Below are 23,726 nucleotides of genomic sequence, written 5' to 3'. Positions count from 1 at the left end.
AAATTGTTCTAATATAAACCATCTAGGTCTGGTGATTTTTAAGGAGATAAAAAAAGCTTAATTTCAGTTAAATTTAGGTTTGGAAGTTAGACATTAAAATACAGTTTCTAGTTCAACACTAACGTGGTTGTTTCAGTAGATCCGTGACCCAACAACGATGACGAAAAGCATTAACGTCAGGATGACGATGAACATCGGGAGGTTGAGTTGCTAGTCCTTTGAAACATGTCATTGTCACGCAAGAAACGTGACTCATTCACTGAGGCGTCCTTGAATGCGACGCTAGTTCTCTCCGCACATGAAGGAAATAAGCGGTTCAAACCCACCTGAAGCAAAAAATAAGATGAATTGCTTCATAAAGTGTAATTTTTATCTTTATAAATAAAGAAATCGGGTTAAATTTATCCTGGTTCAATTCGTCATGGTTGATTAAGTGTTCGTAGCGTTTCATTTTGCGTTTTATCTACACACTCAAAATAGGAAAATCTTATATTAAGGTGTGTGAATATCTTATTTTTTATTTCTATACAAAGATGAAATGTTATAGCAACAGCTCCCATGATGCTTTGCAGCCAAGCCATCCAATCACAACTGTCGATCACCACAGTATTAACCATTCAATTAAACGTTCTTTAAAGGCGACCTCTTTCTTCTTCCAGGGATTATTTATATTCTTACATCATTTACACAAGAGAGGTTATTCAGAAGACGCATTACCTCGGTTTGTAAGACTAGAATACGTTTTTGTTGTATATACTGACTCTTTCAAGAAACATCTTAAGACGTTTTCATTTGTTCAGGCTTTTCCTTGATTTTCTGGAACTCCTGTGTTGTTCTCAGTATTATCTTGACCTTTAAAGTATATATTTTATTGAGTATTGTTTTGATTGTTTAAGTGCTTTGTGACCCTGGTCTGGAAAGGCACTCTATAAATACAAATTACTTACTTACTTACTTAATTGATAAATTGACAATAGATTTAATTGATAAAAGGATTTGTATTTGTAATCTACTATATTTTCCTGACATTCTTGCCATTATGTTTTCACCGGGTTCATGGTCTCGTAAAAGTATTTAGCTCGAATTAAGTAATAATAAAGTATAGTAAAGTGTTTTATTTGTTTAGGGGCAGGACTTTGAAACAAGCCTACTTTAAAGTCTCATCACAGAATACACTATTATTCACCGAAAAACAGCTAATTCAGATCAAGTAATAGATTAAAGCCAAGTATTTGTCCTGAGCACTTATTTGTCAGAGGGGGGAGGGTCTCACTACGCCTTCATTTAAACATCCCTCACGATACACAGCTGTCCTCGGTGCCGACAGCAGCTAAAATGATGAACCCAACATTCAGGCGATAAAACAGGTTTAAACCGACGCTGAAACGCTTGTAAGGAGTTTTTTATTAGGATCTGTGCAACGTGAGGTAAACTGATGTCATCCGTTTGGATCCACCAGAACCGAGTGACGAAACCTTCCCGCTATTCATAGAACTACAGTAATTGCATGCGAGGAAGAAGAATCTTGAAGAGAAGCAGCTGATGTCAGAGCGAAGTTTGTCCAGAGAACTTGGCCGAGGCAGCTTGGAACGTCCGAAGCTGGGCTTTGAGTTTGAAAACAAACAATGGCCTCAACTTAGAAAATATCCCCCCCCCCCCCCCCCCCTCGGACTGGAGCAGAGACAATAAGCTCTGGACATCAGCGACCCACACTTGAATAAACAGTCGCCCCGCTGGGAATGTGTGGCGCTCCAAGTGTGTTATGGGTAAAAGATGATCGCGAAGACGGAGGAGAAGTTCAGTTCTTGATCATTTGCTTCTGAACAACTGATCACTTGCCTAAAGGTGTATATTAATGTTAAAGCTAGCATTGTCACGCTAATGGCTACATTCAAAAACTCCATTAGCAGCAATGACAGATAAAGGGAACAGGTTGTTGACCCGGCATCCTGCCATATATAGTTGAGTGGTGAAGCCTTCCAACACTCCATCCTGCTTATCTATAGTTAGGTCATGACTTCCCGTTTCCCCTGAACCTCTTGGGCTTTTCTGAGGTAAATTTGGGGGGTTACAAGGTCAACCAAGAGGCAAGGGCAGACTACCCACCGTGTCCTGGAACATTTTCATAGAGGAGACAATTGCTAATAACCAAAATAACCAAGCTCCTCGCAAAGTGGTGTGTACAGAGCTATCCTTATCAAACCCCCCGTTCCACCAAAATGACTATGACTATGGAAGACCGATGGTCCGATAGTTGGTGCATTTTGGGTATTCAAAGGGAACAAGAAGACACTCGTAGACCTTAGTCCGACTCACGTCTCCTCTGCGTACGCAAAACTCGTCTTTCCACCTGGATCTACTTTGAATTTTATTAACTGATTTATTGCCTTTACAATCCACTCCACTCTTGACAAGCTACTGGGACGCGCTTCCGTTTTCAAACCCTTAACCGGTCCTTAACTGGAAGAGAAGCTATTCTCACTCAGTTGAGATTAATTTGTTTATGTATTTACGAAATACTTTTACAATAAATCACAGATATCACTTGAACATGAAACTATATAGTAAAAAAACAGGGTGTGCCAATTCGAAATATTATTACACTAATGGCTACATTCACACCTAGATTAAATCACTGGTGTTCCGTAGTTCAGAGGATCATCATGAATCAAGATAAAAAGTTACTTTAATTGATAGATTCCATAGACGTTGTGTTAATTAAATATTAGCAAAGCAAATACCGATTTTTTTAAAGACTAGTGATGTCAGACCTAAATGGTGAGAGATTATGAATAATTTTCCTGCTGGTCTCCTGCTTTTGCATCTCAACATTAGGAAAATGCAAACTCAATGCCACTCACTTAACCTCACATTTTTTCCATTGGATCATGAAACGTTTTCTGTGTCCATTTCAGTTTTGCGCAAATGTTGGCCCCGTCCAAATCACACCTCTGCCAGCGTCAACACTGAGTAGCGTGTTTGTATAGCTAAATGTTCTTGGGAAACCTCCATGTAGGTTAATTTGAAGTCTCCTTCCCTTAGGAATTCGGATTAAAAAAATGTTAAGACAAACATGGAAGATTTGCTGAAGTCCTGCAGAACAAGTTCCTCAAAGAAAGTCAAAACATTGGCAATTACAATTTTTATAAAAGGCAAAAATCCAAAAGGAATGAATGAAAGTCATTTACAAAAGTCAAATATGTTAAGTTGCTGTTTAAAAAACGAGATACCATTCATTTAACATTTAAAGAAACTTAGAATCTCATCTGTTTTTTGGTCTTAACGGACACAGTCAGTATCACCGGCAACAGTACCTAACAAATTGCTGTAACTCAATCCTTCACATGAGTGATGTTATTCTAATAAATACTGATGGGTGAGAAACTTACAGAGTATTATGACCACATCCTGCATGACAGCCTTTTTTGATTAGGTACGTGCGAGTACTAGAGTAGCAGCAGATAACTTATCAAGTTTTGGTATTACCTTTCCATTTCAATAATTAAAAAAATAAAAATAATTAAAGGCTTTTATACTATGTATACATTATAATAATAACACTAACACAGAGTCCCCATTACAGAATTGAAATGGTTAAAAATGCATGAGAACTTTCCAGAAGATTCATCTTCATGTCTAGACACAAACAGATAAAACTTACAGTTATCTTTTAGTGAAATCCACTGGTCAATGGAAAGTTTTGTTCTAGTAAAATAACTTACATGTCCCTGATTTTCCATGAACAGAACCCCAAGAAAGTAGCAGTACCGTAATTTCAGATTATATGCGTACCAGAATACTGTATAAGGCACACAATCAATTAACTCAATTATTTCTATTTCGTGTTATCGTTTTTGACTATGTATAGTTTGTTTCGGCAAACATTTCACGCACACTTCAAATACAGTACATCAGTACAGCATTTACAAATAAAGCACACAGATTATAAAGTGTCCTTGTAGCACGAAAACTACGGTATTTGTCATTTATACAGGTACAGTATTTCCGTCCTTAACCACAAGGCCATTACCTTTGATGTGGGTGTAAACCAACATTCTATCCTGATGGTATTTCCACTATTGCCTTCAATGAGATTCTTATTAATGTTCATGTTTGTATAAAATACTGGATGAAATGATGACAGATTAAGGTTCTAATCCAAAATGAAACGCTGTCTTCTTGGGCCTGGTCTTTTGCCCTCAATGTGATTCAATCCTTGGACATTGCAAGATTTGGATCTTACCTCTTATCTTGATACTTTTATATGAAATAGAATCTCTTTTGGCAGAAATGTGATTCGGTCACTCCTGCTCAGGCGCTAAAAGGAACATCTGCACACCAGGACAGACTGTCCAGAGCACGCCGACCTAATAATGCACCTGGAGATACAGCCTTTGAAAACAGCCCGATGGAGCCAACAGTTCCAGGCGGCTACAGATAAAGCCTGGAACAATAAAGATATTCACAGCTCGTACTCTTTAATTAGGAGGAGGACGAGCGGAAGGGAGCTTAAATAGAGAGCGGCAGGAAACAATAGTGGAGATCCAGGATGAGTCACTGGGAGCATCTGCGTGACGGCAGTTTTCCTTGCGTTTCTTTTGAGGATGATAGTGACACGATCCACATCAAGGTGGCACATCTTCACCTACAGCATCGATACTTGACAAACTCCTGCGAACATTTCAAGATTTTCTGATCAGTCTTTTGGCCGCTATGCTTGAAACGTCCAAATGATTAACTTCCGTTGGACCCTTTAATGACAACAATTACATACAGCTGGCCTCACTCCCTCTCGGTGAACTCAGCTGTGTGTTCTCAAAAAGACCTTATATAGCCATTCTCTATTTGCATGAGCGTAATCACCAATTCTCTAGTTTTAGCTGGGATTTTCAACATTAGATAATCTTTTTAAGAAGTTCTGAGAATTTGAAATACACATTAGATGTTGTAAATGTCGACATGTTCTTCAACGCTATTCTCGTTTGGCAGCCATGTTTCGAGCCATCATACCGTTTAAAAAAGGGATTTCTCTAAGTGTTTGCAAATGTGTAGCCGATTTATATGCTTTTTGTTTGACTTTCATGTCCTTTTCATATTTATTCTCCATTACAACCCCTAAAGGTGTAGTTCAAATTTCACTCTATTTCTACTTACCCTCATGTCGACTAAGGGTTGGGATTATTTTTAGAGTAATACGTGTGTTTTTGGAGTCGTAGACAAAAATGTATTTCCATCCGACAGTCAAAAGGGAACTCAATTTTTCTTGTCCAAAACAAAAAACATCCAAATACATCCAAAATGCTAAATATCGCTACCAGTGTCTACACTGAGAGCTTGTGTGAGTGTTTCCAGTCTGTGTAGCATGTTAGTCTTTTAACTTCTGCTACATTCATTCATTCGTTTTCCATGTCTCTTAATTCCTTATGGGGGTCGCAGGGGGCTGGACCTTATCCCAGTTTCATCGGGCGTTACCCTGGACAGGACGCCAGTCTGTTGCAGGGCACACAAAGACACACTCATGCCAACGGACAATTTCCCTATGTTTCCAATCAACCTCTGTTTGCTTATGGAATGTGGGAGGAAACCAGAGTGCCTGGAGTTAACCCACGCAACACATAACCAACTGCCCTGATTCCGCTAAAAACAAGCTTAACTCGTTGATTCTTTGTTTTGTTTTTTGGAAAATTATTCCCACGTCAAAACAAAAGTGACGTCACAGACGAGCGGTATTAAGGTATTTGGATGTTTGTCTTTTTTGGACCAAGAAAATAGACGCCGTCTTCGAACCGTCATACAGACCCCAAGCTATCCACTCCAAAAACAAAGAATCCCACCCCGAAGTCGGCATGAGGGCGAGGAAAAAAATAAGTGCAATTTGACTTTTGGGTGAACTATCACTGTAAATATTTCCCTGCACGGCCCGAGAAAGGGTTTTTTCCATTCGCTAGCTTGACGCTACACTTTGTGGCACTTTAAAAAATAAAAAATCCCAGTAAATTATCATTTGTGACATCAGAGATGGGAGGGGGAAAAATAGCCTCATCGGATCTTTCTTTTTACAAATGTTGTCTCCATTCTTGACTGTAGCACTCTGGAAGTAGACCTTTGGCAGCAGAAGAAACGCAGGGTCAAACTGTGGCATGGAGGCTTTAGTCAGTCACAGCAGGAGAGTTCCAAATAGAGAGCTACAAACAGTTTGATTTGAGGCGCAGAGCAAAAGTTTATCCCTTTAGTAGCTCCTGCTGCATAAACACTGGAACGACATCAATTCGCATCCAGCATGCGTCTCTAAATATAGATGGAAGCCGACATACAAGCTCTGCACCAGGGATGACAGAAAAAGAGATTTAGAAAAAGACAAATTGCTGGATATGAATCAAAGTTCAGGTGGGCATCTGTCGTCGTCGACGGGGGCGTGCCAGCGCAGAAGGTCCGGATTGAGTTTATGAGCTGTTGGTGATCCTGAGAGAAGAGGCTCATGGGAATATGGGGGGGGGGACATGATGAAAACTAATGGGACTATGGGGGAAATGGAATATCTAAATAGCCACATTAGTCTGTGACTGTTGTGAGGGTTCGAACAAAGAACGTAACAGAGAAAAGAAGTAGTAATAAGATGCTAGATTTTTCTAGATTTAGGAGGATTAAAGATAGTTTGAGACTAGGGTCCACATACAAACCTTTAGGGAATCTTGAATTTAATTTTTTTGTCATTTGGAAAATACTTTATAATGAATAAAAACGCAATTATGATGTTCCGACACATAATTACACAGTTTTTAATGTTTATATTTTTTCCTAATACTACGTGAAATTGGCAAAACTATTCTGAAATGTATTACAATCAATATACGTTTTATCCATACACAAATTATACCAAGAATCTATAAATAAACACGTTCTTTTTTTTTTTCAAATTTATCTTGACAGACATAATATACCAATAATTAAGATAAAAAAAACAGTTAATAAACTGTCAGAAACATGGCTTTTTCGGACCTCAGGAGGGAAAACTAGACTTGTATTCATGACCGCCTCAGCCGAGGCATAACCAAGACTGGAGAGAGTCGACACCAAGATAACCGAGTCAGGACCCAAGACCATGTCAAAGTTTGTTCGGAGCTTAAAAAATAGTCACGGTCGCTATATTTCCGGACCAACACTAAACTTCCGACACCTCCATTTTAAACAAGGAAATGTTGGGCTTAAAATGAACAGTCAATACACTCGTATTTGTAGTTATTAATGGGATTATGAAACTAATCTGACGAATAGTACACAAGACCGTGTGAGTCAGAGAGAACTTGAGAGCCAGAAAATGACAACTTAAGACTCCATAGGTGTTATTCTATATTTAAGTAAATATTTATGTTTATTTTTACTTTAAACTAAACAGTTTCAAAGAAGCCGTTCTCTCTTCAAACACAGAGAAACGGTTACAAGCATGTTTGCATTAGTAATGGCTGTAAACAAAAGGCTTCATCGTATTTTAAAAGCTGTGATAATAACACTAACTAAAGTCTAGGTAGAATTAGAACGTGTGGGATCGAGTCACACTGTCCTGAGTCCGTCGCGATGAGCAAAAAAAATTGGTCGACAAAGACTCCATTCAGCAGCATCATGAGGGAACAGACTCAACGAAGGCCCTAAATAGCCTGGATATGACCACTCGTACGAGGAAATAATATGCAGCGGGGTTTGTTCAGAGTCAAGTGGAAGGGAGAGAAATGAAAAAAAAAGAAGGAGTGCTATTTATAGGCGCGTGTTTGGAAGCTTCACGGCGTTGAACAGGGAAGACTCTCTCTATTGACACAACACAGAAAGTGACACTCACTGTTTCAACTTGAGGCGATCAGCAGTCGGATAAGGAGCGTCCGAGCCAAAGTACGACTGGGGAGGTGAGAGTCCAGATCCCTGATAAGACCCAGACGTTCACCAAACACTTAGAGCAGAAAGTTCCTCACGGCGGCGTCATTCATCAGTTTTAAATATAAAAACGACGGTTTCTATCAGATCCAAATCAAAATTTCCATCGTCGATTATACACCAGATATACTTGTGAGTGCTTCACAGTTAATACAAAACTTTGCAGCGAGAATTCTGACCTGCTCTAGTAGGAGAACTTACATTTCCCCGATCCTAAAAACTTTTCATTGGCTGCCAGTTTCTTTCGGGATCAAAAGTAGTCTTTAAAATGTAAACACAAGTTGATTCTAAATATAGTTTTAACTTGACTTTTATGGCCCCTATACCAGTGTCAAGTTAACACGGATCATGCTTTAAATATACTGTAAAGAAAAGAGACTACAAATGGAACTAAAAAAGTTGTAATTTATTTTTAACTAGGTTTTAAATTGTTTAACACCCTTTTGAGAACATAAAGAAAATACAGCTAAAATGTATATAAATATAGTATGTAAAAAAAACGTGCCATTGTAGCAATATACAATGAACAAAGCGACAATTTTTTGTAAGTGTAAGTGTGAAGCTCTTCAAGTAAACACGAAAGTGCCAGTACAAAATAAAGTTAACACTTTTGTAAACATTTAACTTTATTGAACACGGTGTCCACTGCCTCTCGCTTGAATTAAAAATGAGTTGAAAAGTGAATACAAATATTGAAATTAACTGGTTACTTTCTTTGGCCTGGTGCGATCCTTTAGATCTACACTGAAGAGCATCTTCTATTAGTGGCAACTTTTAGCAGTGGCAGCTTGGCATTCACTGGCGCATGACGTCAGTGCAAATATAGATCTACAACAAATTGCCTATGCAGGAACCCTGACCTTTTTTCCACCAACTTTGAGAGGCAAACGCTCATTTAAAAACAGGAAAACTACAATATAAATGGAGATATACATGTAAATATGATGATAGCCGACGGCTAATTCCCATCTTTAGTCCCTACGAACTACAATTGAAGTAACAACTACAACAGGTCACCATCTTTACTCTCAAAAGCATTTCTGAAATTTACATCCACTGTCGGGGGAACAATCTGTTTGGGAGTCACAAGGGTTGAAATATTCATTGTAATATCTACGTCAAAAACACTATGTTGAAAGACTGAAAGAGTTCATAATACTAACAACATGTTCACCAAGAGTAAAGGATTGAGTCGGGGAAGAGAGCTTTTTGCACCCACAAAGTAGTACTTCATACATCTTATACACAACCAAGAAGATCTTATTAATTTAAAAGACGTCGTTTAGGATTTCTGAAGTTTGTTCATCCCACACTTGACACCACCTGTACCGACGTAGCCTCGAACCCCATGTCTACGATCCTTAACACCAGAAATACAAATCTGTTATAGCAGGAAGTTTGCAAAGACTTAATGCATCCTTTACTTGACACAATTTGTTGAGTGGAAAACGACTTTTCTGATGCTGGTCTACGGTAGGAAAGTCCAACAAGCCCGACCAGTTGTTACGGCCGTAAATTTGCCCAATTAAAACTTTTCCACAGTGCATTATTTAGGTTTAATTATTAAAATGACTCATCAAATACCATGGGGTCTTAGCCAAAGGAATTTTGGCTAAAAAGTTTGTACGATAGATACTGATCTGGTGATCTGTTCTTCTGTTGGCTGCGACTGGAATTCCAAACTACATAAAGGAATTCCTCAAGGGATTAATAGATTAATAAAGTCCATCACAGTGGTAACTGTAAACACAGCTTTCCCATCGTAGGTTTCCGGTTTCTATCAGATCCTCGATTATGCCCCGGATAAACTTGAGAGTGCTTTGCAGTTAATACAAAACTCTGCAGCCAGAATTCTCACCCGCTCTAGTAGAAGAACTCACATTTCCCCCGAATCTTAGAACTCTTCAGTGGCTGCCAGTTTCTTTCAGGATCAAATTTTAAATTCTGTTTTTTACTTTCAGAACTATTCATGGTCAGGCTCCTCCTTACATCAGTGATCTGATCCAGTCCAGCTCGGGCTCTTAGGTCTGTGGATCAGAATCTACTGATGGTTCTGCGCACACACTACCGAACCATAGAAGAGAATTTACTGATTTTCTGGGACTTCTGTGTGTGTCTCTGCCTTTTTAAGTATATATTTCAACGGTGTATTGTTTTTGATTATTCAAGCGCTTTGTGACCCTGGTCTAGAAAGACACTTAACAAATAACTATTACTTTCTTACACTTTAAACCAACTTCTGACACCATTTGTCACCAACTACAACAACTCACTCTGCTTTCTTCTTGTTGACACACGTCACGTACATCCACCATTTATATTTAAATGCAATTTTACTGAAACTGATGTAATGGACAAGATGAGATTGAAACAACAATAATTATCAAAATATCGTGAAGTTTGAACTGCTCTCTTACTCCCATCATATGGACACAAATAATCCCAACAGAGTTTTCCCAGCATTTTTACGACGTCCACCGTGACAGTTGCCAGCAAACTTTCAACACCTCTATTTTGAGAGAGGGCAAGGAATTGTTAGGCCGAAACTGAACAGTAAACACACGTATTTATTAATAAATAATGGGATGATTGAAGTTCAGAAACCTGCACAAACATCCAGCGCCAGAAGGTGATAATGTTGGTGTAAACGCATTTATTTACATGTTAAATGGTTACTCATAGTAAATATGCCGAGAAGCAAATAGTCAATTTAAACATTAGATTAGATTCATGGATTAAACACGGCTTTTTTTCTTTTTTTTTAAATAGTCACCTCTGTTGACAACAAACAAACATGCAATGAGTCAAAGTCTATGTAAACAGATTATATTCCACTATTATTTACCACGTTTGGTCCAACTTATTTTTTAGGAATTGTTACAAAAACAAGTGGAATTGACGACTGAACCAACCTAATAAGATATTTTTTCCTCCAACGAAAATGCCATATTATTGAATAATAAACGTGAATTTTACAGCCAAATTTCCAAAGAGGGATGAATAACAATTAACTTAGGTAAACAATAAGGAACGTAAATCTTCAGTTTATACGCGAGTAAAAGTTGGTGTTAAGAAATGTAGATTAGTTTCTTTCAGGATCAACTTTAAAATTCTGGTTCTTACTTTCAGATCTATTCATGGTCAGACTCCTCCTTACATCAGTGATCAGATCCAGCCTTACACCCCAGCTCGGGCTCTGAGGTCTGTGGATCAGAATCTACTGATGGTTCCGGAACACGGTTCCGGACCAGAGGAGAGAAATCCTTCCAGAATGTCGCTCGTAAGATTTGGAACGATCTTCCTCTCTCTTTGTGCTTGATGGATCTACTGACTCTCTCAAGAAACATCTGAAGACACTTTTATTTGTTCAGGCTTTTCCTTGATTTTCTTGAACTCCTGTGTTGTTCTTAGTATTATCTTTTCCTTTAAAGTATATACTTTATTGAATATTGTTTTGATTGTTTAAGCGCTTTGTGACCCTGGTCTGGAAAATCGCTATACAAATAAAAATTACTTACTTACTTACCAAGTCCAACTTTTTTAATTTTTTAGGAATCGTTACAAAAACAAGTGGAATTGACGACTGAACCAACCTAATAAGATATTTTTCCTCCAATGAAAATGCTATATTATTAAATAATAAGCGTGAATTTTAAAGCCGAATTTCCAAAGAGGGATGAATAAGAATTAACTTAAGTAAACAATAAGGAACGTAAATCTTCAGTTTAATCATTTATACGCGAGTAAAATTTGTTGTGAAGAAATGTAGATTCGAGGTACTTATGCATCGTGGAGTAAAGAACTTGAAATCTTGTTCTAATTCTGGCAACATTTAGGTTTAACATGGGGGGCCCCTGGGCTTCAAGTTTGACTCTTGAGTAAAAAAATACACAAAGCTACTACAGATCCACTTGTTTTTAACTGTAGTTTCCGCCTCTGGTGATGCAAGAAGAAGTAAGTAAGTAAGTCATTTTTATTTATATAGCGCTTTTCCAGACCAGGGTCACAAAGCGCTTAAACAATCAAAACAATATTCAATAAAGTATATACTTTAAAGGTCAAGATAACACTGAGAACAACACAGGAGTTCCAGAAAATCAAGGAAAAGCCTGCACGAATAAGAACGTCTTAAGATGTTTCTTGAGAGAGTCAGTAGATCCATCAAGCGCAAAGAGAGATCGTTCCAAAGCTTAGGAGCAACAGTCTGGAAGGATTTCTCTCCTCTGGTCCTGAAAAGCGTGTTCAGGAACCATCAGTAGATTCTGATCCACAGACCTCAGAGCCCGAGCTGGGGTGTAAGTCTGGATCAGAATCTACTGATGGAAGGTCTGACCATGAATAGATCTGAAAGTAAGAACCACAATTTTAAACTTGATCCTGAAACAAACTGGCAGCCAGTGAAGAGTTTTAATAAGCTCCATCCTTCCCTGAAGTTTGAGTCTCCAGCTGCATGAAAACACAACTTGACAACAACACAAAAAATGCTGCATGTGTCAGTGTGTAATTGTTGTTTTTGTTGTCCATGTGTTTCTCTTGGCAGAGTCGTGACCATTAGATTCAAGAGTTTTGAAAACGAAAGTTCAAATAAATGTATCATTCCCAGTATTTTGTCAGTGGAGAACTAAAAATCTGAATTCATTGTACTACACTTAAGAACCCTGACGTGTAGGATGTATTTCTTTAAACCTGTTTGGTGTTTTGAGTGCAGGTATAAATGGGAGGAGAACTCACATCTTCGAAGAGGGATCCGACGTTGGCTGTCACCAGCAGTATTCCTGTTCCCTGCGCGGTGGTCCCGGCCATGGTTCCGCTCCTCAAGGTGGGTCAGAAACGTTGGACTTTTCTCTCAGGTACGAGGCGGTGGAAGTGACGCGGAAGAAGACGGTGTTTCGGCGAGGTTTTTACAAGGGACTGAAGCCGGGGTTGAGGCAGCTCGGCTGGAGCATTTTTTCTTGTTGTCAGCAGCGGTGCATGGAGTAGTTTTCTGTCTCGGTCTCTAGGCGGCGCTAGTGTTCCACGGCCATGGCTGAAGTTACCGTGTTAGTCCGAGGGGTTTGTCTGCTGGGGGGGTCTGCGGCTCATTTCAAGAGCGCGAGAGCTTCGGCTGGAAGTGTCGTCCGGGAGCGGGAGCAGGACTGGGACCAGGACCGTGTGCTGGTTCTCTCGCCGTGTGGAGAGGATAGGCTGGAGTCCTGCTCCGCGGTGACGTCAGCGGGCCAATCAGAGGGCGCCGCGCTCTTAAAGGGACACACACACGATAATCACTGCACCCACACACGCTGCGCCCACGCACGGGATCCGTGCTTGGACACAGTGAACCCCCACTTTAGGATTGGGTAGTAATTGTTTAAAGGGGAAAAAAAAAAGAAAAAATACTCAATGAAAAGTATTTGATTGGATATATTCAAAAGGATCCGTTATCCTTTAAATTATTGTTGCTTTTATTAATATTTTTTTATTATTATATTATTTTATTGAGCTCTCTTGACTCACTCACATGTTTCAAAGTCTTCCTCTCCAAGATACAGTAAGTCCCTCATCATGTTTTTTCATTGTTTTTGTTTATATTCTGTCTATTAGTTGATTATTTAAGTTTGTTGATTATTTATTTCATTTTGTTGGTTATTTATTTTCTTGAATGTCTTAATGAATGTCTGTTTAAGTCTTTGATTGTTTTAAGACGTTTCTATTTGTTCAGGCTTTTCCTTGATTTTCTGGAACTCCTGTTGTGTTATCAGTTTTATCTTGACCTTTAAAATATATAATTTATTGAATATTGTTTTGATTGTTTAAGCGCTTTGTGACCCTGGTCTGGAAAAGCGCTATATAAATAAAAATTACTTACTTACTTACTTACTTACTTTATGTCTTTAATGTTTTGCATCTTGGGTCAGAGAGGACCACAATTTTAATTTACAGTCTCAATACATGCATGTTTGACAATAAAAGAACTTGACTTGAACGTGAGTTGATGATGATGTTTTGAAGTTGTTACTTTATGGAGTCATTTTGACTCTTGAGCTGCGACGTCATTACTGTAATAGTCAACTGTTCTTCCTCCCAAAAATAGTTTATATGGTTAAATCCTATAATAAGTACATCTCTTTAAAGGGCATCTAATGTGAAAAGCCAACTTTCATGACCAACATGTTAAAAATGATGAAGATAAAGATGCAGTAAGTCCTTCATCGTGACCATGTTTTGAACTTATTACTTTATAAAGTTCTCCCCCCGCCTGAGATCTCGGCGAACGAGAGGTTACGAGAGCGAAGTCAACTATGCCGTAACAATGGCTTCACTCCTCCTCCAGCCAGCTGTAATCAAATCCCGCTTTGTTTATACAACGAGTGGCTTTGGAGGTTGAGACTTCCGGGGTTGACGACGCGCGGTGACAAACGTCGATGTTTGACCAATAGCAGCAGGGTGGGTGTGGTTATGGTAAACTAGATTTAATCTCCAAAAACACAAAGTGTTTTCAGTGGGCGGGGCTTAAGATCATTTTATAATGACAATATTTCAATGAAAAGAGAGTTTTGTACAAACAGACACTGATGATACAATAGAGTCACACATTTATTTAAGACACACTTAAATCTACACATTAGTTGAACTTTAAAGGTTGATACAAGTTATTCATATATCGGTCATACAAAGGAAACGATGAAAGATAAACAATTTGAAAAACAAGAATATTTATTATAAAAGAGACATTTACACAACAATAACAACTAAAATAAACACAAAGTAAAGCAAATATCACAAGTTCCCGTACATTTACCTGAGCAATTACTATTAATCAATGAATTACTTTACACATACTATTTCACTTGTAAATGAATATTACCACCGTGAGGGAACAAGCTGAAAAAAAAAAATGAATGAATGTGATATTTGCTTATGTGATATTTGCTGAGGAAACTCCAACGCCCTGTAGTCACTAGCAGAAGGTTGCATGTTAAATAAGAAACCTAGATATGTATTTAAAATTCTCAAGTTTTCATTTGGAAATAATTGTTGAAAACAAAAAAGGTTAATTAATCATGTATAATAATAATATAATAAATAATAAATCCTGGTTTATACGATGCAAAATGAATGCAAAAGTTTTTTTTTTTCTTAATTTACTGTTGTAAACGTATCCTCCGTTTTTATATTCAAAATGATAGTTTTGATAATCATTGAAGACTCAGAAGAAGTTCCATTCTAATCTTCAAAATAAACAGAGACATAAAGTGTTAAAAAGTGGAAAATTCCAGCTCAGAATGAACAAACTTTTGACCAAAGTATACATATAGTTAATTTAATTATATATTATTATTTTAGTATAGTGACGTGTTACAGGGTGTTAAGATTGGCTAAAAATAAAGATGTAAACACCAAAAAGGAGTAATTTAATCGAAAAATTATGGAAGAACTTGCCTACTTGAGACCTTGGCTCCTGCAAGGAGTTCAGCGATTTCATCTGCTGTCTCCGTTGTCGCTTAAAGAAACAGTGTCTTTGCGAAAGCGACCACATGTACGTTACATAAGTCGGGATTTTTATTGAATAAATTGTTGTTGTTTTTTAAAACATTAACAAAATTCAATTATATAATTTTAAGAGTTAACAAACAACCTCAATTATAATGTCAACACAAATGAGTATCAAATTTGATTGACAGCTCCTTCAGGACCCTAAATTAGAGTCGTGGACAAAACTTTCTTCCAGGCTGTTTGATGAAGAACTTTTTTTACGTTCTCTCATCTGCATGATACGTTCATTTGCCGTAAACAAACAGCCCCGAACGCGTCGGAAAGACACACAACAAACATTTGTGGAGTTGTTTCCTTCACACTGATAACAACGGTTTCCATGATGTACCATTGAATACTACACCGTTAGCGCCGCGGGCAGGAAATCCCTCTGGGAAATGTATCAGTGTGTGTGTGAGAGTGTGTATGTTGTCCGCTGATAAAGAAGTTCTCCTCGCCGGGCCTGGAGCTCCTCCTTCTGCTCACTGGGTAATGGAAAAATGATGTCGGAATTCCAGACTGCTAGCAAGTATGTGAACTTTGACCTCTCGTCTCACTGCCTTTGCTGCTCGAAAAAATCCTCTAAAAATAGAAATCCGAGCGATCGGTGTCCAGTCTCACGAGGTTTACTCCGGACCTGCTCGTTGTTACGTGAAGCTTCATCCACAGCGACTCGGGGAAACGTAGGGGCTGATGGATGAATCCCCGGAGAGATAAATATTCAAGAACACAGCGTGAGAAAAGAAGCTGGGATGTACCACAGGGAGCAGCTGACATGCCAGGGAGACATATTTATGTCAACGCAGCCTTATTTCTGATCTCACGTCTGAGTCGTTTACTTTGAACTGTGTTGACTCTTTTGGGTCGTGGGGGCAGCGGCCTGAAGGAAAGAGGCCTGGATCTCACATGAGAGAACTCTTCAACCTGTACTGGGAGAGCTGTATTTCACTTTGAAATAAGACTACTCAGAAAAAAAAGTATTGTTAACCAGAAAATGTGGATTTTACAAAATAAAAGTCAAGCTACGGAGCTAACGAACAAACACCTAAAACCTGTCAGTAGAAAATGTCAACAAAAGGTTTAAAAAAAAACTTGTCAAAGACAAATAAGATTAGTGCTTATGTTTCTTTTAAGTAAGAAAAGTATTTGTCTCGTCCTAATATAGTATCATGTTTTCTTGAAGTGTGACTAGTGTAGTTGATGAAAAGCGATGACACTGCAATTCTGTGATATATTTTAGTAAGTAAGTAAGTAATATTTATTTATATAGCGCTTTTCGAGACCAGGGTCAGAAAGCGCTTAAACAATCAAAACAATACTCAAAAAAGTAAATACTTTAAAGATCAAAATAATACTGAGAACAACACAGGAGTTCCAGAAAATCAAGGAAAAGCCTGAACAAATAGAAACGTCTTAAGATGTTTCTTAAAGGAGTCAGTAGACTCCATCAAGCCCAAAGAGAGAGGAAGATCTACACTTTAATTATCCGAAATAAAAATGTACGATAGCGCAAATCCCGTTTAGCCACATAAAGTTATTCACAATTCAAACTATGCATGTATTATTTGTATTTTTGCATATTTTCAACGGTAATGGATACAAAAAAAGGCACAAGTGAAGCACAAACGAATCATCAAGAGATGCTTTGATCAATAAAGTGAGAAAAATGGTGGCTCCATCTAGTGTCATGACAGTGTAACTGCAACATGGCAAAACCTACGTTGCCACATATTGCATTTGTTTACAAAGCAATAGAATGTCTCTTTTCTCATTTTACTTTCCCCAGAAACATTAAAAAATGAATAATCAAAGATATTAAATACGCAACATTTTCAGGAGGTTCCATAGTACTGCTTAAAATTCCGGAGGGTTTCACAACTGGCCAAATTTGACGCTGCAAGCTAACATTAAACATCCCTAGTCATCAAATTTTTCACAAATTGGAGCCATTAACCGATATCGACACACACTCCTCCTCTAGATGCTGAAAACCTTGTTCCAGAAGAGAATGTTCTGCTGCCAAGATAAGCCTCCATGTGCATTCCTGACCTTCATCACGCCAGAGATACTCTAATCGTGAGGCTCCACGAAACACAAATGAACCTCACGTACGTACTAATGATCAGTTCTGGTGCTAGTTTGACCAGCTAACGCTTAAGTATGCGTTCAAAGACACCACACAAATACATATACAATTTTGGGAACCACTGTGTTCAGTAGGTGGCGCCATCTGTTTAAAAATGATGTTTCATTAGAACAGTTGTTCAAAACGAAGGAAAATACGGCAGAGACGCCATCTAGTGGACTCTGAAGATAATGACACTGCTTCATAAAGCTTTCTCAGTCCATCACTACATCTATGGTGGCCCCCCACCTTACACCCAAAGTAACTGAGATAGTCTCCCATCCCCAACTCCATTACAAGAATAAGCAGAAGGCAATGAACACATTTTGAGCTACACTTTTCCCAGCTAGAAGGGGTAAATAGCAAGGGACACAGAGAGGAAAAAATGCAAACCTTATGCACACAATCACTCGTTAGAAACATTTTAGAAGAATCAATAACCTCCGTTTGTCTTGGACTGTGGGAGGAAACTAGAGAGAAAGATTTGTATTTGTTCTCTCTGTGTGCATTTCCTTTTGCTAGTGATGTGTTGATGAAGCTTCATGAAGCATGTTGTTTAGAGGTCAGTAGGTGGCGCCATCAGTTAAAAAATGATGTTTCATTAGAAAAGGAAAATAGTGCAGAGACCGCCATCTAGTGAACTCTGAAAATAATGACACTGCTTCATGAAGCTTCATCAGACTATCACTACCTTTTACCCCGTCTAGCTGGGACAAGTGTAGCCTAAGATGTGTTCATTGCCTCCCTCTTATTCCTGTAATGGAGTTGGGGATGGGAGGATATCCCAGCTACTTGGGGTGTAAGGTTTGTGCCACCATAGACATAGTGATGGTCTGATGAAGCTTCATGAAGCAGTGTCATTATTTTCAGAGTCCACTAGATGGCGGTCTCTGCACTATTTTCCCTTTGATTTGAACAACTGTTCGCATGAAACATCATTTTTAAACTGATGGCGCCACCTACTGACCTCTGAACAACATGACACTGTTTCATGAAGCTTCATCTACACATCACTACCTACCAACGATTCACTGTACAAGTTCACCCACATTTAAGAAACATCTTAAGACGTTTCTATTTGTTCAGGCTTTTCCTTGAATTTCTCGAACTCCTGTGTTGTTCTCGGTGTTGCCTTGATCTTTGAAGTATGTACTGTTTTGAGTATTGTTTTGATTGTTAAAGCGCTTTGTGACCCTGGTCTCGAAAAGCGCTATATAAATATATATTACTTACTTACTTACTTACATTGTATTTATGTAGCTAAAAACTTACACCATCCTACCACCAGATGTCAGTGTTTCCTTCTCATTGTTCTACAGATTGAGTTTTTAAAACAGCTAAAACTGACATTTGGACAAAGATAAGAGTTTTAAAATCACATAAAAAGAAAGATTAAAGGGAGGATAACTATTGCTCCTGTGTTTTCTCCAGTTTGACTCCATATATAAGAAGACTTGTAACACCAACAGATTTGAGTGAATCATCCGTCTCCTCTATCTCCCGACAACGTTGCCTCCCTTCGTTCTTTTACGTCTCCGGGACATTTCTCACTCTCTTGACTCCGAGCGAGTCCCACAGCGAGAGGCCTGATTCGGATTCTCCCACCGGCCGCTTTATAATATCGTGTGTACTCATTTCCTCCTCCCTCACCTATTAATTTGGAGCACATGAGTCTTGGGAGGCCAGGGTCAGTTATTTTTATGAGCGATGGCCTCAATTATTTCCGAGCCTCTGAGAGAGACATGAGACCGATGGAGGGTTGACCTCGCGTGAACTCTGGGTTTAATGCTTTTTTTAGTTTAAAATAAAAGGAGCTCCAATCACAACTTTACTATATATAGATGTAAAATCTGATGATGATAATAGAGAATTCCTTCAGTATATGCGTCTTTTTCTTCTTTTGGTTGTTATTTCCTAGTTTTTCTTCTTCTTCTTCTTCTTCTTTCTTCTTCTGTTTCCTTCACTCATGAACAAGACCGAAAGATACTTGAACCCATCCACTCAAGAAAGTATCTTATCTCGGACGTATTCATTTTTCATGTTTAATTAAATAGTCCTAGGCTGTGTCCCAAATCGCGCACTTCTGTACTTACACGGTATTTTGAGTGCATAAGTGCGTCCCAATTAGCAGTTTGCGCAATGAGCACTAAGTTGGCCAAAAATTGAGTGTGGATCGATGGACACTTTCCACCCTTAACGTCCTCCATCTTAGTGACATAGATGACGCTAAACTGAAGCCACGTTACTGACGACGCGTCTTCGGACTAAATACCGACTTAAAAGTAACTAATTTTACCACAAAACAACACAACAACAGTAAAAACACAATATAACACATCTTAATTACTTGTTTTAATTGCTGAAAAGTGCTGTCAAGCGTCAACGATAGTGTTTCAAGTTCTGGTTCCAATCTGCGCCAAAAAGTAGTAGAAGAAGAAGCTGTCGAGTCATTATTGGTAAGTGTGTGGTGAATTGAAAAAGTACTGCAAATTGAGACAGTATCTTCATTGAAAAAAAAGGGGCTTTTTTATGTCAAGATCAGACCACAAAGTGATCACTGTTGGTGTCGATGGGAATTCATGATATATTTTCCTAATTTGTGTTCAACTGTATTAATATAAAGTTGGTTTTATTTTGAACTTCTGATTGAGGCCACTTTTTTGGTACGATGTGGATGTTATTATTTGGCTCCTCGTTTGATTTCACTTCATCAAATGTGGCCCTCTCATATTAAAAGTCTGGGCGTCAGACAGCAGTGTCATGTTGTTTAGAGGTCAGTAGGTGGCGCCATCAATTTAAAAATGATGTTTCATTAGAACAGTTGTTCAAATCAAAGGAATATAGAATATAGTGGACTCTGAAAATAATGACACTGCTTCATGAAGCTTCATCAGACCATCACTACCTTCTTCCAAGGAATTTATCAGTGTTTATGTAATCAGGATTACCTTGAAACAGATTAACGTATTTCCCCTTAAATTCTCCAGATTGGTTATACAATTTGAGTGCTGCTCTGCATTGCTATCTGGATTTAGGAATGTGTTGAAGATTTCCTCATTTACCTTTATGGGTTCTCACCAGTACTGCTAACGCATCAAGCTCCATTACCTTAAACCTGGCAAACTGAGAAAATGTCTGCGAACATAATGTTTTCGACAAACTGTTGCGGTTTAATATGGCGGCAATATGTGAAATATTTGATCTCAACTTAGTGTGTTTCTATTGACATGTTTTAGGCTTTAGTTTAATAAGGTAAAAAACCATGACACATTTAAGGGATTAAGCAGTAGTGATGGTCTGATGAAGCCTCATGAAACAGTGTCATTATTCTCACAGTGCACTAGATGGCGGTCTCTGCACTATTTTCCTTTGTTTTGAACAACTGTTCTAATGAAACATCATTTTTAAATGATGGCGCCACCTACTGACCTCTAAACAACATGACACTGCTTCATGACGCTTCATCAGACCAGCCTATCACTATAAAGTGGCAGATGATTAATGAATGAATGCTGAGAGGGAAAATTCTTCACGAAAACAAGGGAAACTTTTTTGCTTTTTTTTTTTTAATTGTCAACACTAGCCAGTGATACAATGTTGCCTCTCTGATCCACCATTTTGACGTTTCACTAACCTTCGACCCCTGGCAGAATTACCTACTTTTTCAGTTGACCTTGAGTTAAGTCGTTTTAAACGTTGAAAACCAACAACCTCTCGGCTGGTGAGTATCGAAGAAATCTTCGCTAAATCGAGTCTTTACGTAATAGTACAGTATTTCATGAAGCGACCATCATGGCGGAGGTATGCGCTTCCTCGAGGCATGTTGTCGTAAACATTTTTGTCACGAGTTTAACCTCAAATCTGCTGCGGGTTTTCCTTCAGCGACTCAGTTGAACATAAACCTCTTGAGCGAGCGTCGGCCAAGACAAGAGTGACCTCTGATTTCTTCGACCGCTTTAGTCAAAACAACTTTTTTCTATGATTGAATCGCAGCTTGGAAACCAGCGAGTGCGTCATCGGTCTGCCGCACTCACCCGAAGACAAACAGCAGTGGCTCATCCAAACATCCCAGATGACCCCCCACAAGGCCCTAGGGCCCCCCCCGTCCGTCCGTCTCCATGGACCTGGCGATCTGTCAAGTGTAGAGCCTCGTGATTCTGAGGTGTCGCGATGAGTCCAAATATAAACTCAGATGGATTCGGCCTTTTTTTTCCCGCTCGTCAAACACAAAAAAAAAGCTCCTGAAGGTTCCGAAAACAGGCCCGAGTGTATCTAGGAAACCGGCGCTGCCAAAGTGGGAAACAAACCGAGCTCTGTGCTGCTCTCCAGAGCCTTATGTAAATGTCCCGGCAGAGCGAGGCTTTTAATTGACAGCAACTGTCGAGGCCGGCCGCGGAGAAAATGATGAAATTGTTCCACCTTGTGACCGGCAGATGTTTGCTTTTGCTTCAGACCAGGGTGACTCAGACACTTGGCTTTTCCACCGAGGACGTACCAGGTGGAAGAAGTTTGTCTTAAGAACAGGTTTTGAGTCAAACGTTTATGTTGACCTTGGACTACGTCCCTTCAGTATTACTGCCGGTTCCACCAGGCACTGTGTGTAAAGTATGACCAAGATCTGCTTCCCCAACTCGTTGAGCCACATCTGGATTATCTTGTTCGGACTCCTACCTGCTGCAGACAGAAACATATACGCAAGATATACTTATGTCGCAGAAAACCTGACTATACGGTTTTGTCGTATTTCAGCGTCCAAATACCAAGAAGACACCTCGCACCCCCTCACTCCTCACTGCACATCCTTTAGCTATTTTGCAATGTTGAGTAACTGGTTACGTGCTTGTCAGCATCTAACTCGGAGTTGCCTCTGGCAAAATATCACACCTCTCACGCACTACAGTTCCTGCGTGAAAGGGTCCAGGGACTAAGTCTGGTTCATTGGTTTTCATATCCTGGATATTTGTGAAAAACTTACTCCTGGTATTAAGTCTGTGTTGTCAACGTCTAAGGCCTCGTCCATATTATATCTTGGGTCACGATTGATTCCTAGTAATGATCTGATGAAGCTTCATGAAGCAGTGTCATTATTTTCCACCAGATGGCGTTCTCTGCACTATTTTCCTTTGTTTTTTTGAACAACTGTTCTAATGAAAATCATATTTAAACTGATGGCGCCACCTACTGACCTCTAAACAACATGACACTGTTTCATGAAGCTTCATCAACACATCACTACCAACTCCCTGTCACATTATCAACAGATCTGAAACTTTGGTCTATTATTGAATAGATTTTGAAAAACAAAAAGCATGTTTTTGTCCAAAAGACCATAACCTTCATTTAGAAAAAAATCAATGAATTTATTGCCACGTCTTTGTAGTTTTTAACCCAGAATAAGAAAAAACAGGTAAATAAATCACATTAATTTAAATACTTACTATGAATATAGGTCCACAGACATCACTGTCTAACTACATTCTCAAGTCTTTGTCTATTTGTCGTCAGGTATGACGTAGTAACAGCGCAACAACAACTTAACTTTTTCCATGTTTAGGTTGCGCTCATTCCTCGTGTGTTGCGGGAGCTTTACAAGTACTATGTCGTTTTCTGTCACCCGTAAAAATTCCAATTTTACAGAGCATTTTGTTTGAAAACTAGTTTAAAAACAGCAGCAAAGAAGGATTGTGAGGAAGATCACCTGGACAATTCCTGAGTCAAATAAAATCAATGACTAGCAATCGTTAAAATGATTTGACATGTATTTCCTCTTTCTGCTTCATAGACAAACAAGCTATAATTTAAATAATTCAACGAGCACCAAAATTATACTTATTTTCCTGATAGCATGATGCACTTCGTCAAGAGCGACACATTAAAACTACAGGTTTTCAAAAAACTTAAACCACGTGACCGCTAGAAAAGTGGATGCTGCATTCTTACGAAAGGCCAATAGAGGGAAGCAAATATTAAGATATTTCATTGTAGTTACTCCAATATTTTCTGTTTAACAGAACATTTTTATTTTTTGATCATCAGCCTAATACCCTTAATAAAGTATGATTAATAAATAAATATCCAGCTTCATGAAGTGATATTAGGTCAAATAAAAAAAAATACAAATTTATTTAAGCGATGTTCTTGCAAAAAGTTTTTTTTTAATTAA

At 38.7% G+C, this 23,726-nt stretch overlaps 1 protein-coding gene across 2 annotated transcripts in view; it reads right to left on the bottom strand.

Moving 5' to 3' along the window:
- Positions 1-13,087, bottom strand: part of inpp5a (inositol polyphosphate-5-phosphatase A) — a 183,580-nt gene extending 170,493 nt beyond the window's left edge. For both annotated transcript variants that reach the window (XM_087802985.1, XM_087802983.1), the window contains exon 1: positions 12,658-13,087. In XM_087802985.1, the coding sequence (XP_087659111.1) occupies positions 12,658-12,729 (72 nt within the window). In that variant the 5' untranslated portion in view covers positions 12,730-13,087. The remainder of the gene's footprint in view (positions 1-12,657) is intronic.
- Between the last annotated feature and the right edge of the window lie 10,639 nt (positions 13,088-23,726).

This window comes from Callionymus lyra, chromosome 11 (genome assembly GCF_982586985.1).
Source record: "Callionymus lyra chromosome 11, fCalLyr1.hap1.1, whole genome shotgun sequence".
Lineage (NCBI taxonomy): Eukaryota > Metazoa > Chordata > Actinopteri > Syngnathiformes > Callionymidae > Callionymus > Callionymus lyra.
The sequence above is the reverse complement of the archived record's forward strand: the minus strand, read 5'-3'. Positions and strand labels throughout refer to the sequence as shown.